Source organism: Aspergillus campestris (assembly GCF_002847485.1).
Source record: "Aspergillus campestris IBT 28561 chromosome Unknown P168scaffold_2, whole genome shotgun sequence".
Taxonomy (NCBI): Eukaryota; Fungi; Ascomycota; class Eurotiomycetes; order Eurotiales; family Aspergillaceae; genus Aspergillus; species Aspergillus campestris.
The window spans coordinates 123,308-139,639 of NW_020194337.1; the positions used below are offsets into that span (position 1 = coordinate 123,308).

A 16,332-nucleotide genomic window follows, 5' to 3' on the forward strand; every position below is an offset into this window, starting at 1 on the left:
GATCTCTAATGAAGTAGTCATGAAGACAGAGTAGGTACCTAGGTACCTGGGTACTTACCTATTTATGTATTTGATTTCCTTTGCCACTTCTCGGACATCCCTTTTCGTTCTACTGCTGAGACCTTGCTGCTTTTTGCCCACCGAGCATCATCTGGTCATTACATAGTCCTATCGAAACACAGTTGCTCATTAGAACTCTTGACCCCACAAAAAGCCGGCCTTATCAATCCAGCAAGAGACAAACCGATAGCGGGGCTACATTCGTGAGCTTTCCTATTCTGCACCTATGCCACCATATATTCACCGCAACCGCCCTCCATAAATTTGACGCACAATCATAGGGAACAACCCCACAACCAAAACCAAGCACCGTCGTGGTTGAACCGGGGGACATTGCCCCCGACTTTACATACCAGGATGCCATCAAGGACATCAAGATCAGCACGTTCCCGGGGTACCATCTGCCTCACGTGTGGCTCGCCGCCGACGGTCAGACGCGGAAGATCTCGTCGCTAGATCTCTGCGGCCGGGGCGCGTTCACACTCCTCACCGGCATCGGCGGAGCGGCGTGGATCAAGGCGGCCCAGGACTACTCCTCCGCAGACAAGGTACAGATTAGGGGCTACGCGGTGGGGGTGGGATGTGATTATATGGACTGCTACCGAGACTGGCAGCGGACACGAGGAGTCTCCGAGACCGGGGTAGTGTTGGTTCGGCCTGATCACTTTGTGGCCTGGAGGTGCCAGGAGTTGGTCGAAGATCCTGTCCAGAAAATACACTCGGTGATGCAGAGGATTCTGGGGCAATGATGCCCAGTGGGTTGTAACCAACTCCCTGACTCATTACGGAGTAGATGCAATGACTAGCCAGGCTTGATTGCTGGAGCCCGCTGCCCCATTTGGGCGGGTCTGACCTTATACTAATCATAACGTTCCTGACTTTGCATGGCAGATATGAGCGAGTGTGGGTTGCTGTAGTCAGCCCCAATGACAGTTAAGCCTTCAGACAAAAAATATCGCGAGAGAATGGTGACTAGAAATGGAGAGCAGCGTAATTCTTGGACGACGGTGGGTCCATGATATCCGCCGGGGCCAATCTCACGCTACTGCAGTAGATACCTCCACTTTTCTCAACAGCTCTCGGTATGATGAATAAACAGGTAAAGTAACCTTCGACCCAACGCCTGACTATTGGTTCGCGGTCAGAGATTGAGGTTATCCCATCGACAATGATTTCTAATCTTCGCGTAGCGACACTCAAGTACGGGTGGGTGTAGAGAGACATAAGTAGAACAGACGCCGTGCCCCCAGTATCATTTACTTCCCTGTGCAGTCAATAGTTTCTGATCACTCTGTACTATTCCTAATCTTTTACCCTGTTTATCACTGTCACGCCAAAGCGAGCACCTCTTGACTTCCCCCGACTCCATCACCACCCCACAGCCATGACGACCCCTATCAGCATTGATCCCAAGGATATTCAAGCATATTGGGCCAAATATCAAGGGGACAAGTATGTTGAGGGCTGGGCCTCCCTCTGGGACAAAGGTGATAATATGCCCTGGGATCGTGGCTTCCCCAACCCCGCGCTAGAAGACGCCCTGGTCCAGCGAGCTGGCACCATTGGCAGGCCCATCGCCCAGGAAGGTGAGAGGCGGAAGGCCCTGGTGCCCGGCTGTGGACGTGGAGTCGACGTGCTCTTACTCGCGAGCTTTGGGTATGATGCCTATGGCCTGGAGTGCAGCGCCGCGGCTGTCGAAGCGTGCAAGAAGGAGGAGAAGGAGAACCATAGTCGGTACCGCGTGCGAGATGAGAAAGTCGGGAAAGGGAAGGTTACTTTCGTCCAGGGGGATTTCTTTGATGATACCTGGTTGAAGGAAATTGGAGTCCCTCGAGATGGATTTGATGTCATCTATGATTACACGGTATGTATACTCTCACTGCCGCTGTTGGGCTCCATTCCGTCATTGCTATTATTTTCCTCTCCACCTGCACTCTGCGTCCTACAGAGGGACCTGCAAGATGCTTCACTCTGTCTGTGGAATTCGGATGTGCCATTTCCGACCCACCCTGGATCCTTCAGGTCTTTCTGGACTTCCTTTCTGACAACCATCTAGTTTTTCTGTGCTCTGAACCCAGAGCTCCGTCCCAAATGGGCTCTCCGACACACCGAGCTCCTTGCTCCCTCACCTGCAGGCCATCTGATCTGTCTGGAATCTCCTCGTCATAAGAACCCCTTGGCCCCCGGCCCTCCATTTGCCTCTCCCTCCGAGGCCTACATGGAGCATCTGAGCCACCCCGGTGAGAAAATCTCCTACAACGATAAGGGTCTTGTCGATGCGGACCCGTTGCGAGAGCCCAGAAAGGCGGGCCTGGAGAGAGTGGCGTTTTGGCAGCCAGAGCGCACGCACGCCGTGGGCAAGGATAAGAACGGGGTGATCCATGACAGAGTCTCTATTTGGCGTCGACGTGACTAGTAAATGTGCCTGCGCGTTTGTGTGACCCAAAAAGGGAGGAAATGTAGGGGATTTGGGAGTCCGGCCCTGGAATTCAAAGGCCAGCCCGTAGACGCTCAAGTGACAGTCGAAATGAAGGGTCGGGATGCAAAGGGCGCTTTTTTTTTAGAGTAATTTCGCGGACATAGGGAACATATACTGGGGAAGGATTTCCTCAACTCCACAGCGGGATCCTGCAAAGTAAGCGGATATCATATCTATTGTAGACAATTGATCTTTTTATACATAGTTCATGGTATTTCGCACACAGGGTTAAACGCCCAAGGATCATCAAGGGTTGCAAGGCGAATGGCATTCTCAACATCGCGCTTTCGGAACGCTGGTCCGCGACCGAGACAGATAGTGCAGAGGGAAAGATCTACGACAAGGTCAGTGAATGCACGGACAAGAAGACACAAAGAATCCATCGATCTTGGCATTACTCACATTGAATGAAGCTCGCTGCGTTGAGCTGCGGAGCTGAACTGAACCGGGGCCCAGAGAGGGGCGAGCTCGGGTCCTGAATACGAATCCCTCGCTGCTGTAGCAGCCATTGCACACCACTCGCGTCCATCCACTCATCAGCACCCGATTCATTGACAATTTGCCACGTTCGAGAGGAGACGGCGAGTCGTTCAGGCGAGTAGCTGTTCCTCCTTGAACTGAGAACATTTGTCCTCAACTCGATCGTGTCTCCTATTTGGTCGTGCATGACAGCGACGAATCCAGAGATCAAGCAGTTGCGCTCGTCGATGGGCAATCGTTTGCCGAAGATTGCTTTGACCCTGGGATCGTCTCCAGATAAGCTTGTTAATAGATAGTATCCAGTCTCGCAGCATTGTCGGACCAGAAGGTGTGAGAGTGTCCGGCACCCTTGCTTTAAGAGATTCTCGGGCGATACGATAGCCGGGAAATTCAAGGCGGGACTAGGGATGGATGGGAAGGGGATATGTGGAGACGACAAGGCTATTCCAAACGGTAGAATTGCTTGTTCTTGGAAGGGTGGCGTGGGGGTTAGTTGTGATAGTCCAGGCCTCTGAGCCGCGAGGTCCGACGAGGACTGGAAGGCATCGCCGATTATTGGCAATGAATCAAGTTGCGTTATGAATGGATTGTAATTTGAGGGTATATCTTGTGTATCGCTGACCGTGGGAGACGTCGATGGCGATACGTCCGCCGGGGCTACAGGTGCTTGTTCGGCCTCGTCGGAGCCCTTTTTTGCAAGCAACACGTATTGCCGTGTAATTTTTTGCAGAGCAGCTGTGACACGAGGCTGATTCTGGAGAGTCCCAGCCTCGAAAAGAAGATTACTGAAGGAAAGGAACGACTCGCTGAGCTCTTCGATGCCCGACTCGAGTTCCTGTACGCGAGATAGCAGATTGGCAATCGTGGTCTCTTTTCTCTTGCGATATGCCTGCTGCGCGACGCGAAGCTGCTTCCGACGTCTCTGGATTCCCTTTTGTCAGTTCCAACTGGCTCTGTACACAGTTGCTCGGGACGTGCCCACCTCGGGAGCTTGCTGATCGTCCGTCACATTTCGTGGCCGGCCTCTCTTGCGAGGAGCGGGTGCGTCAGTCATTGTTTTGACCATCGTGTATTGCTTTTGAGGTATTTTCTTTTCTTTATCTTGAAGACATGCGGTGATGTAATGAATAATCCGAGAACGCGAAAAGGACGTGACGGCGTGGCTTTACTCGTCAGGGTCGGGGGCATCAGATCAGGACTGTTGAATAATCGAAAAATGGGTGGGTCGCCACGATTGGCCCGAACTGCGCCCAAAGTTTATCCATCCATGATGGCTTTGAAATTGGCTGGAGTCGGGCTTCTCATGCTCCGTCCGAACGTCATGAACTCATCATCAAGACAGGAATATAAATCGAATCATCGACCTCAGCTTCTCCATCTACAATGCTCAATACCTTCATCCGCAGCGTACAGCGTACAGCCCTCGCAACATGTCTTCATCCACTCAGCCGATGCCAGTAGTTGCCTGCGGCAAAATCCCCGCGATGGGGAAATCAATCTCCCAGCACCTGCTGCCGGAATATGAAGGTTCTTGATATACATTCGTGAGATAAACAAAGTATGGTGCTAATGCTCCTCAGTCATCCACTTCATCCTGTCATATGAGGCTGCAGAGGCCGAGCTCCCGCATCTGCTTGCAGGCCGCGATCCTCAGTCTCGGAGCCCCAATGAGATCGGAACCCACGATTACAGCCGGCCTCCTCGCGCGGTAATCTTCGGTCGCGGCTATGAGCCTCAGCAGGTTGAAGAGCTGAAGAAGAAATTCGCGGGTGCTGCTAAAGAACCTGTTGCTTGGGTTAGGGGGAACCCAGCAGATTTGCCTGCCGGGGCCGCTGGACCGGACTATGCTCAGAATATCGCGGCGAATATGAAGAAGGTGCTTCATGAATGGAGGGACGGGGGAGGAAAGGATGAGGATATTTTAGTGTACTAGTTGCTTCTGTTCCCAGCGGAACCCTCACTTCGTAGGGAGGATTGACTGCAGCTGGATACATTGGTCCGCACAGAGCTTCTGTTCTAAACAGGATACTCACTTCATGGGGAGGACTGACTTCAACTGGATACATGAATCCGCACAGAGCTTTCATTCATACCAAGTGCAAAGACACTACCGCTACAGGTAGCCAACATTAAAAGAAGTTTGTTGGAACACCAAAGTCTTAAAGGCAGAAGAGACGACATTAAAAGTGAGGGAGGATATTCAAGTCAGCCATCTCCTCTCTTTGTCATTTTACTACTCGTCCGATGCTGTGATTACGAGTAATGCAGCCCAATACAGATGCCTTGGAAGGAGGAAGCCTGGCCAATAGTCTCACAAACTACTTATGTGGCTTTGCTAAGATAAAACTTCGACACCTATCTGGAGATTATCGGAAGAAGAACATGCTAAGGTTCAAGAGAGCTTTGATAGGAGTTCACGCACGCATTTCTTGCACACAGTATACATACATTTTACTTGATTTTACTAGCTAGGTGTAGGATATGATCATGAAAAGACGATCTCATACATAAACAACGCATGCAATCCAAAAGTATGAATTGTTCAATGAGTGCAGCCAGCCATGTAATGGACATGAAAACTGTGCTTGCACAACCGATACTTAATTCTAAACTTTCAAGGAAATAACCGCCAGCTAACAAGCCAAAATCACAAATCCGGATCATCAAAGTACCAGGTAGAGTTTCCTTCAGGGTCCAGCTCTGTCTCGGTGTACCCGTTACCAAAATACTGGAATCGATTGTCGGAGATATACGAGATATCGAAGTCCTCAAACCGGACGTCCTTGAGCGCCTCGAAATACTGCAAGCGACTGCCAGCCCAGACCGCGACCGTGGGTCCGTGGACTTTGCCGTTCTTGAACCATGATCGACAGGCGCTGCTCCAGGCAGTGCGCTTCATCATCTCGTGGGTGTGGTTGAAGAAGTCGCGCTGAGCCTCAGCTTTCGGGTTGTAGGCTTTGATACCCTCCTTTTGCATCTTGTCGATCATCTTGAACATGTACCGGGTGTTCCACCCAAAGGTAGGAAGGGTGGAGCTATGACTGACGGGACCATTGGGTCCGACGAAGACTGTACAGACGTCAGTGATCTTTCTAAAACCTTGAAGGGGAGTATACCCCTTACAGTACATATTCGGGTACCCGTTCGCCATGACTGAAAGATACCCTTGAGGCATAATGTCCCACTCCTGCTGGAGATTCCGGTTGTTTTGGCCGATGACGGAGAAATGCGGCGCGAAGTTGGTATTGAAGCCAGTCGCGCAGACAACAACGTCCACTTCGTGCTCTACCCCGTCGTCATCCACCACCCCCTTGGGCGTGAACCGCGCGACGCCCTTGAATTGCGCATCTACGTTGTCTTCCGTCAGCGACTCGAGATAGCTGACACCCGGGGTCAGCCGTCGACAACCGAGCGCGTAGGAAGGAACCAGCTTCTGACAGAGCTCGGGGTCGTTTCCCAGCCGTTGGCGCATCATGTTGGCAACAACCTCCTTGGACTTCTTTTGGTCCTCGTGCTCGAGTTGAACCTGGTTTGTAGTCAGTTGCGATGTTCTCTCAGCGGACATGTGCGAAGAGAAAATACCAGAGAGAAGCGTTTGTTGAGTTCGCCTTCAACGGTCCGACAGTACTCATCGAACTTCTTAGGACTCGTACGGAATTCTTTTTTCTGCTCCTCTGAGTCTATGAAGAGAGGGTAATCCTGTTAGCTGGTACGACTCTTGAAAGTGACAGGAAAGGGGCGCGTGGTGTATTCACAAGAGAAGTTGGTTCCGTTCGGACCGGCCATCTTCGCAGCGTACCCGGTGGTAATCCAAACGGGCGACCTGAGGAAGGGGATCAATTTCTTCGCAGCTACCTCGCGTCAGTCAAAGAGAGCGGTAAGGATCAGTTGCATTAAACATACACTTCTGCAGAACAGGGATGATTTGAACGGCAGATGATCCGCCTCCAATCACGGCAATGGTCTTTCCAGCGAATTCCTGAGTCGCATCCCATGCAGCGCTGTGAAGCAATGTGCCCTTGTAGTCTAAGATTCCGGGGACATCGGGCCACTTCCAGGAACTAGAGGAGTTGTTAGAAAGGCATTTGCTAGGGTTTTCTACATTGAAACATACTTCAAAAGACCCGAACAGTTGGCGAGGATTTCGCATTGGTCGTGCATCTCAGTGCCATCTGGCTTGGTGATGACCAGGTCCCACTTCCCTTGATTCTCGTTCCATTGGGCCGAGCGAACCTTGTGCTCGAACTTGACATATTTCTCTAGATCGTACTTCACCGCGATGGACTTGAAGTATCGCCATATTTCCTCGCTAGACGAATAGCTAGAATGCCCGTCAGTCTTTGGAGATTCCCACAACCTCTCAGATATCGCCGGATGGCGAGAACTTACAATCTACTCCAGTCCGGGTTTCTTTCCCAGGCGAACTGGTAGCTGTGGGAGGGAATATCGCACTCACACCCAGGATAGCGGTTCTCCAGCCAGGTACCTCCCACGTCCTTGTTCTTCTCGTAGATCTGGAACTCCACATCCTTCAACTTCCGCTCCATCTTGTAGGCCATTTGGAGACCCGACGCCCCGGCTCCCACACAGACGATTCGCACCTTGCGTCGGGTCGCAAAGGGCTGTTCTGATACAGTATAGCCATCAAAGCTCTGGTTATACCAGTCGTTTTCGTGGCGCTTGTTCGCCTGCTGGTTGGCATCAGCGGGGATTGCGGGCGCAGTGCCACTCGAGCCATTGGGGATCATCTCGTTTCTCATGTCGACTGACTATCCTTATTATAACTGTAGTTGCAACTGTTATGAGTGGTGCTACATATAGTGAAAACCTAACGGCCCTGTTATATAGGCGTCATTCGTATGCAGCTTCGGAACCAAACGCTCAATCTTCAAGACCGGCCAATCCCTACTCGGCAGTTACTCTTCTGGAAGTTGCGCGCGCTACTATCGGTTCGACTCGATTCTAATTCCGATGACTTCTGACTATGCGTCGAGGTCTGTGCAGAGCCCCATCGCTGGCTCGGTTCATCTGGAGAACCTCTCGGCAAATGTGGCAGGTTGTTCTGTAGCCGCCGAAGGTTCCGACAAGCATTCGGAAGTTATAAGTCTCTCCCTCCCGGTAATCTAGGGGGCCAGCATACCTAGTCATTCCTAAGATGATCCACTCTCATAGCCCAGAATCACAATCTGGCCCGAAACGCCGCGCCCCTGTAGCTTGCAGGGCCTGCCACAAGCGCAAGGTACGCTGCAACGTTGCGGCAGATGGTCCGCCATGCAGCAACTGTGCCCGCGACGGGACCGAGTGCGTGTTGCATGTCCCCGAGAAACGAAGACCGAGAAGAAGCAGGTGGGACGCAAGCGGTGCAAGCGGCCGGTCTCACTCGGCGACTCATTACCAGTCTCCGCTGCAGGCACGAGGAAGAGAAGACAAGGGGCCTCGTGGGTATCTCCCGGAGGCCAGTATATCACCGGCCCAACCACCCACGCAGGATCAAGCGCCGAGCTCATCCAGTGTCCCTGCGTGGACGGTGGACCAGGGGGGAAATAGTGAGACTCTCGTCAACGTCGTGGAGTCCCCCCTGGTCCCCAGCTTGTCCACCCTAGAGCCTTTCTTCATAGGTGACTCCAGATGTTTGCGATTTCTCTTCAACGTACTCGGTGAGGATTGTATCGCTGCCAACTCGCACTATTGGGTGCCCAAAGCGAATGCCATCCCGCTACCCCCAGAAGACCTGGCCTTCCTCCAGGCAAAAGGAGCACTCACTTTACCTTCCCCCGAACTGCGCGAGGAACTGATCAAGGCGTATTTCAAATATGTCCACCCTTCCTTGCCAGTGCTGGACCACAATGAGTTCCTTCACCAGCTGGCCACGCGCGACATTTCGGAGATGAGTATGTTACTCCTGCAAAGCGTGTTATTCGCTGCAAGTAGCGTCAGTTGTCCCCCTTCGCTGGGCGTATTTCTCGAAAGGTTCCTTGCTGAAATTTTTCTGACTTTCTTATTGCACATTTCAGTTTGTTGACCCGCAGGTTCTCGCTATGTCCGGAATGGCATCGATAAAAGCTTTGAAGCGCGATCTATACCTACGAGCAAAGGTTTCTCCGCCCCTGCTTTCATATATCATGCATAACCCATGAGCTAAACAGTTGTGGCGCCTCCCTCTACTTCCGCCTACCAGACACTATACGACTTTCATCACGAGAATAATAAGATTACCCTTATCCAATCTGTTCTCCTCATGAGCTACTGGTTCGCCGACACCCGTGACCGCTCTGATAGCTGGCACTGGGTCGGAGTTGCGTCGAGTCTCGGCCAGACCATCGGGCTGCACCGGGATCCCGGCAGCAGCTTCAACATCCCGCGCTTCCATCGACGACAATGGAGAAGGGTTTGGTGGTGTTGCGTACATCGTGACCGCTGGATATCCCTCGGGATGGGACGCCCCACGCGCATCAAGATGAGTGACTGCGACCAACCCCCGCTCACCGCAGATGATTTGGTAGATGAATCGTCCCAGGTTCTCCCGGTGCAGGGGGGCAAATACGCTGATCTAGCCAAGCGCTGCGACGAACTGGCCCCTACCTTCGTCGAGGCGCTCAAGCTGAGTATGATACTTGGCGAAATGCTGGACAGGCTGTACTCGGCATCTCCGGCGCTGCAGATGGCAGACATTCATGTGTGGGAGACTGCCCTTCAAAGTTGGCACCAGAATCTCGGCGCGGAGTCCAGAGTGGATTTCATGGCTAGGGAGATTGCCGAGGAGCCCGTCGTGCTGCTTCACAATCATGTCTTGCATTTGCTCTTTCAGTGAGTCGTGGCTCCACCTTTCCCCTTCCCCTCCCTGGTGCGATTGGAACTAAGCTGACCTCTTCTTTTCCAACCGTAGGGCTGTCGTAATAACCCTGTATCGACCATTGATGTTCGCCAATCCTCAACCCCTAGAAGACCCAGAGATTTACACAAGCACACTAGCCAAGAAGGCTCGAGAAAATGCATCGTTCGCAGCGACGATGGCGACCGACTCACTCAGCCGACTGATCAACCTGAACCTCATCTCGAAACTTCCGCCCTTCAGGTATAGTGAATCTGCCGGACAGTCTTCGCCCGTATGCTTGCTGACTATCAAATGGAAATAGCGTCACCGTCCTCAGTCCTGTTATCGCCATCCACTTTGTCGAGCGCTGGTCCGCCACGGGTCTAAAGCTGCAGGTGGCCTCCCAGAAGCTCGACCTGTGTATGTCGGTGCTCTCGGAGCTTGGGGAAGAATTCTGGGCCGCCAACTTCAACCATAAGTATTTTTCAGCCGCTTTCCAGCGTATCGAGGATATTCATCGCAGCAGGAATTCTCGCAACGGGGTGTCAACTGCAGATAGAGCGGGTGCGATGGGGGCTTCTTTCCGGGGAGGAGGTGGTGGTCTCGAGATGGCGAAGGAGGGAAATCCCGATGACGAGCAGGCTGCACTCGTATCCGCCTCTGAGATGTTTAATTTTCCTTTCTGGGACGACGATGATGGATTGTTTGCCACGTTTGATTTTTCTTGATTTTTGTGGAGCATGCACAGAGTCAGCAAAGTTAATTTCTTCAAGTCGTAACGAGAGTATCACTCGATATACCACTTTAGCCGTGCCGCATGTGGCTATTTCGTATCCCCGCTTTCAAGCCCCGCAGACTACCGAGTGGTTGGGAATGTCCCTACAGACTACCCCATACGACGGATATCCAGTAGATGTCATCTTCCTCTTGTATGGCTTAAAGTCCTCGCAGGGGTCAATGAAACCAACCGCGCATGCGGATCCTAGCGGGCGCGGGATTCTTGTCTCCATTGACCAGCGCAACCACGGCCAGCGAACAGTTTCAAGCATGGCGAGACTTATTTGGAAGATGGAAATCTGACACACACGTGAATAGGGCTATTTCTGATCACTATGATTATGTCTCTGATGTTGGAAGCAGGCAAGACGTGTGTACGCCTTGAGATATTCCCCTCCGTGGGACGTGTTAAGCAAAACAGTCTCGATCTATTAGGGCACCAGCCATGATATCAACACCTTGATCTCTTTACTTTTCCTATTTATCTTTTTACATGGTAGATGTTCTCTTGCCTACGTGCTGTGTGTCGTTGCAATCATATGTAGCCACGGGGCTTGATAGGGGATGTTAGGGCTTTTTTAGGTTGAGCCGAAAGCGACATGCTGTATCAGTATTGCTCCTTGCTACAGTAGGATGCGTGTTATCCTCAAGACATCAAGGTCTGTCAATTGTTCTGGATATTGTAATCATTACAGTGAATTAAATTGTCACCTCTGCCTCCCCACCCCTAACCCCTTTTAGTTTGACACCAGCTTCTAGTGAGGACGTGCGTTAGTTCCAGGCTCTTCCCCGCAAAAGTGGCCCCGAAACCCCACCCAGTCATCCCGACTACTTAATGCGGAGAAAATCCCTATATCTTCTTTTAGAAGGAAACGTGAAAGAAAAAGACCACTTCGAGAGATGAATTGAAATGGATTCCAGTTCCGAAAACAGTGATACCCTCACTCCCACGCAGCAGCTCTCCTGCGAGATCTGTCATCGCCAGTATCAACGAAAAGAGTCTCTCATAAGACACCGCCAGAGTCACAGCTCAACTTTCAACTATAAGTGCTCGACCTGCCGCCTGACCTTCTACCGCAAGGACATTCTGATGCGACACAAGCGGATCCATGACTTTCCTCCACCATCATCATCTTCTTCTCCTTCTCCTCGCAGCCCGTCCCATAGACCCCGCGCGAGGATAGATCGGCAGCGTGGAGAGAGGGCTTGTGTGCACTGTCGTCGGTCCAAGATCAGATGTGACGGTCGGCGAGACTGTTCGACCTGTCTTCGAAAACATCTGCACTGCTCCTATGAATCCTCAAGTCGGCGATTAAGCCAACGGTCTCGATGTGAGACGTTGCCGTCTTCGTCCCAGTCGTCTCAGCGGAGGACAAGTGTGGATACGCCCGTTCGAACGGTTGATGTTGGCATATATAAGCCAATAATGGGCACCACTAGCAATTCGCCAATGCCGATTCATACCGGTCAGCAGCGGCATGATGACGCTATCTCCAGCCCTGATGTGTTTGCACCAGAAAAGGTGGGCACAATGGCGGGGGCTCCTCCAGATAGCACAGTCAACTACTCAGCCTGGCACTATGGTAGGTGCTTAAAATATGATCGACTCTTTTCTGCGATAATTGATTAGAAAGGCTGTACTTGAGAGACCTTGCTTGATCCTTATCTAACATTCACATTGAACAGCTCTATCTCACACGTCTAATGAGACGGGTCTTGCTCCTTCTATCCCCGAAGAGAACGAGCTTAATGACTGCGGTGTCATCGATTTCGAGAACGGAACTTCCTGGTCCGATTCCACGAAATGGGCGTGGGCTCATGAAGACCTCTTTCTACAGGGTGATCTCGACTCAAGTGTGGACTTGTTCGCTGCCTGGGACGACAACAATAACGACCTGAGAGGTGCCAATCCCGTCGCCGGCGAGCAAATAGGAAGCAATACTATCCCTCAAGCAATCGCAGTCGACATCTCGGCTGATAGTTCTCTCCGTGCGTTGTTGCCAACGGATATGATGCGGACAGGATGTCTCACAAGAAGTTCATTGCCGCACAATCCGATCTTTGAAGTCGGCGGGTGTCCACCACCACCCCCGGCCATCGCGGTTTCATCGTCAGAATCTAGTAACAAATTTTGTGAGCCTGGTTAGTATCCTACTCATAGTTTCTGTCTGTTCTGGCCTCTCACTGGTGTTGATTCATAGACTTCCGGAGCATAGGCTATATTCCGACCTCACGAATGCCACTCGGTAGAACCAACATGGTGGGGGCAACAGTGGCCGATGAAGAGCGTCGTCCATTAGACCGTCAAGAAGTCGTTGACAGCCTAGTGAAGTTTGCCACACAAAACTTCTTAGCTCCCAAGTCGTCGTCGTTTGACTGGGGTGAAAAAGCGCGAGAAGTCGAGCGTGCCTTTGAAATTGTCGATATGCCGCAGAATTCATCGCACGTTCTCGATTACTTCGTCCGTCTCTTCTTTCAGCACTTCCACCCCTTGTGGCCGCTATTCTGGGAGGCTGGGTTCGTTCCCGGCAGTACGCCGCCAATACTATATATCACCATGGCTTCGATCGGCGCCATGTACGCCGGTAGTCAAGCCATGAGCTTTGGCTGTCTGATGCATGAAGCCCTTCGGCGGAGCTTCACAACGACGGTTTTCCCATACTACGAGACCGATCGTCGATCCGAAGTGCTCTGCCAGTCAATCCTTATGACGCAGGTCACGGCCTTGTATTTTGGCCACAAGGAAGCATTTTCGTGTGCCCAGCAGCTAGGTGCCACCCTCATCATGCTGGCGCGACGCATGGACTTATTCAACGACGGGATCACCACTGATCGCGGTGCGTGCGATCTCCAGACCCGGCTCGGCGTTGGGGAATCTCGAGCCCTCGAGATATGGGTGAGAGAGGAAACGCGCAAGAGACTGGCCTTCGGGATCATGAGGACCGAAACGTTTACCAGCATCCTGATGAACACTCGACCCCTGGTCTCCCCGGAAGAGATGAATATATACACCCCCTGCTCGGACCCCATCTGGACAGATCCCCACCGAGACGCGCAGCAAACCATCCACATGATCGCACAGGAGGAGTCTGGAAAACACCATCTATTCTTCTCCGACCTATTCCGCATCGCCATGGACCGCACCGAACTTCTCCCGAGTCTGCGCTCGACAGAGTGCGAGCTGTTGCTCTTCGGCCTCCAATACTCCGTCTGGCGATTTAGTCACGACCAGCAACTCTTTCGTCGCTTGACCGGTGGCCCGCGACCATTTGCCCAGTCCATGCCCTCCCAACTAGACACTCTAGCTTTTTCCCTCCGTTCTCAACTCGACCTCACGTCCAAGACCAGAAAAACAAGTAATTACAGTAGCAGCGCCGCCCCGCCAACAACGACACCCCAAAACCTCCGGGCCAACATCTTCCAACACCCCCAACAAACGACCCCCTCGACACCTCCCCGCGCCTCATGCCCGACATGGAGCTCGATCTCGAACGTACCTTCTCCGCCATCGAAGAATGGCGCCAATCAATGGACCTCGGCGTCCGACCACCCCAACTGACCAAGGAGCGCCACTCGATCCTCACCAGCCGCCTCCTCTACCACATCTCGCTACTCCGCATCCACGCGGACGTAGAAATCCTCCACAAGCTCGCCTACACCTCCGCGTCTTCCGCCCCGCCTTCTTCTTCTTCTTCTTCTTCTTCTTCTTCTTCTTCTTCTTCTTCTTCTTCTTCTCCTTCTTCCGCCCAAGACATCTGCCACGTATACGAATGGTCGCGGGGCGAATCAGCCGACAGGGCCCTGTTGCACGCCTGCGCGATCCTCAAGCTGCTGACGGATGAGTGCGCCCGCGATAAACACCTCCGCGCTAGCTTCAGCATCATGACGTTTATCTCTATCCATATGGCTTCTGTTGTTATCTGGGGTTACGCGGGCACTCACGACCCCTATCCAACTCCACGCGGTGGTGCATCACCACCACCACCACCACCACCACCGCAACCGCAACCAGCAGCGGCAGCAGCCGGCGTCAGCGGTGGCGGCGGTAGCGGTGACGGAGACAGCGACAGCAATGGCACAAGCGAATTGCTCACCTTCTACCACCGCGGAAACAACTCAGAACTCCTGAGCGAGTGCGCGCAGATCTACCGCCGGATTAGCCCCGGCTGGAGAATGGTGTCCTCGTTTGCGGCGGCTGCATCGGCTATGGCAGCTCGACCGTTTCCGTTACTTCAGTGAGATGTATACTAGTATATATGTGCATGTGGAGTTGTGATGTGTCTGTTACTGTTGCTGTGTGTATATTCATTCTCGCTGGGCCTTGAGCGCGCTTGTAAAAGCGATATATAAATGTGTATAATAGTAGTCTCACCCGGTAGAGCAAATATGTTACGTACAGATAGATACCTGGGTAAGTAAGTATAAGGTAGGTATTCTGCAGAGTCTGCAGAGCCCTGAAGTAGAAGAGTAGAAAGTGGAGAAAGAGAAAGAGAAAGATAGAAAAGATAGGCACCGGCCGGGAGAAAGAGGGAAGAGAGAGGAGTGATGTCATTTCTTCAGCCTGTTACTTTTTCTGTTTTCTTCTGGAGGATGATCTTCAGTTCTGATACCTTAGTCCCTTAGTACCTACTATCTACCTACGGAGTATGTTGGAGTACTATCATATGCGTTATGCTATAAGGTCGGTGAATCAATATCTTGCCAGATTAGGTGTTCAACAGTTGCTCAATTGGCCAATTAGCCAATCCGACTATTTATCCACTGCACATACACTACCTATCTACCTACCTACCTATTTAGGTACTTCAGTATCGAACATCTCTTCCTTCTTCGTCCAAAGTTTCCTATATTACCGAGTAAAGAACTCACCAGAAAAAAACCCTCCAAACGGATGTCCTCCAAGCCCAAGTCCATCATGACATCATAACGCATCCACTAGCTCCATGATCCAATCCTCGGACAATTCGCGGCCCAATCCGCTACGGGCTGAGAAAGTCCGTGCTAAAGCCAGCGCCAGCGGTAACGGTGATCACCTGGTGGTGGTTGTTTCTGCTGATCGAGAAGTACGATTATGTGGATGGATGACGGATGGAGGGGTCATTTTTTTTTTAAGAGTCTGTTGGGTCGGAATCTATTTCCTGAGTGTTGTTGGTTTGTGCGTCATTTGACTGGTTTTGGTTAGGTCTGCTGATTATCTGTGGACTAACTACTTTGATGGTTGGTACGATTATATGGTGGTGGCATACTCTGTACATATACTATTCTGTACATACTATTCCGTACATACAGCCGAGTACTACTAATAGTACATGTACATGACAAGGGTATTGTCTACCGATCTACCGCGCCCTATGATCATGTGGCGTCTAGAAAATCAAGTCATGAAGGAAAAAAGTCACCATGCTAGGTATTGGGTATTGGGTATGGGTATGGGTATGGGTATGAGTTTGGGTTTGGGTCTGTGGTTGTCTCTGTCCAATGGGTCGGGTCCACGGAGGCTTAGCGCGGAGAGCGTGAACTGGTGACGCCAAACGAGCTGATCGTCTGTGAATTCGATCTGGAGTCCGTGATATAGCTCTGGTGTCTTCTTCGGATGTCAGGAGTACGGTCGAGTTGACTCTGTGGACTGCGACTTGGCTGATGTCGTTGATGATTCAGTTGGTGCCGGATTGATGGTCTGGGGCGGTGGTGGACGGGGGAGGACAAAATGATGGGATCGACA

General features: G+C 51.9%; 7 protein-coding genes across 7 annotated transcripts; 5 read left to right on the top strand and 2 right to left on the bottom strand.

Annotated features, from left to right (window-relative positions):
* Positions 1 to 19: 19 nt before the first annotated feature.
* P168DRAFT_278957 (uncharacterized protein) lies at positions 20 to 809 on the top strand (the record flags this gene model as incomplete). Its single annotated transcript, XM_024835741.1, has 3 exons — positions 20 to 30; positions 167 to 263; positions 342 to 809. The coding sequence occupies 3 exons, from the start codon at positions 20 to 22 to the stop codon at positions 807 to 809; spliced, it is 576 nt and encodes a 191-aa protein (XP_024695535.1).
* A 635-nt stretch (positions 810 to 1,444) lies between these two features.
* P168DRAFT_337813 (putative thiol methyltransferase) lies at positions 1,445 to 2,873 on the top strand (the record flags this gene model as incomplete). The annotated part of the gene is made up of 2 exons (XM_024841751.1): positions 1,445 to 1,924; positions 2,117 to 2,873. The coding sequence occupies 2 exons, from the start codon at positions 1,445 to 1,447 to the stop codon at positions 2,474 to 2,476; spliced, it is 840 nt and encodes a 279-aa protein (XP_024695536.1). The 3' UTR covers positions 2,477 to 2,873.
* Positions 2,746 to 4,085, bottom strand: P168DRAFT_278959 (bZIP transcription factor; the record flags this gene model as incomplete). Its single annotated transcript, XM_024835742.1, has 3 exons — positions 2,746 to 2,873; positions 2,942 to 3,941; positions 4,002 to 4,085. 3 exons carry the CDS (start codon positions 4,083 to 4,085, stop codon positions 2,746 to 2,748), a joined length of 1,212 nt encoding a protein of 403 aa, XP_024695537.1.
* Positions 4,086 to 4,351: 266 nt separating this feature from the next.
* On the top strand, positions 4,352 to 5,169 carry P168DRAFT_301964 (uncharacterized protein). The gene is made up of 2 exons (XM_024838601.1): positions 4,352 to 4,546; positions 4,600 to 5,169. Exons 1-2 carry the CDS (start codon positions 4,450 to 4,452, stop codon positions 4,950 to 4,952), a joined length of 450 nt encoding a protein of 149 aa, XP_024695538.1. The 5' UTR covers positions 4,352 to 4,449; the 3' UTR covers positions 4,953 to 5,169.
* Positions 5,170 to 5,666: 497 nt separating this feature from the next.
* Positions 5,667 to 7,757, bottom strand: P168DRAFT_295012 (flavin-containing monooxygenase; the record flags this gene model as incomplete). Its single annotated transcript, XM_024838004.1, has 8 exons — positions 5,667 to 6,088; positions 6,143 to 6,545; positions 6,602 to 6,699; positions 6,775 to 6,870; positions 6,923 to 7,080; positions 7,134 to 7,340; positions 7,409 to 7,646; positions 7,682 to 7,757. 8 exons carry the CDS (start codon positions 7,755 to 7,757, stop codon positions 5,667 to 5,669), a joined length of 1,698 nt encoding a protein of 565 aa, XP_024695539.1.
* Positions 7,758 to 8,174: 417 nt separating this feature from the next.
* On the top strand, positions 8,175 to 10,561 carry P168DRAFT_278962 (uncharacterized protein; the record flags this gene model as incomplete). Its single annotated transcript, XM_024835743.1, has 4 exons — positions 8,175 to 8,910; positions 9,166 to 9,826; positions 9,906 to 10,094; positions 10,156 to 10,561. The coding sequence occupies 4 exons, from the start codon at positions 8,175 to 8,177 to the stop codon at positions 10,559 to 10,561; spliced, it is 1,992 nt and encodes a 663-aa protein (XP_024695540.1).
* Positions 10,562 to 12,141: 1,580 nt separating this feature from the next.
* P168DRAFT_337815 (fungal specific transcription factor domain-containing protein) lies at positions 12,142 to 14,849 on the top strand (the record flags this gene model as incomplete). The annotated part of the gene is made up of 4 exons (XM_024841752.1): positions 12,142 to 12,193; positions 12,297 to 12,752; positions 12,812 to 13,818; positions 13,983 to 14,849. The coding sequence occupies 4 exons, from the start codon at positions 12,142 to 12,144 to the stop codon at positions 14,847 to 14,849; spliced, it is 2,382 nt and encodes a 793-aa protein (XP_024695541.1).
* Positions 14,850 to 16,332: the final 1,483 nt, after the last annotated feature.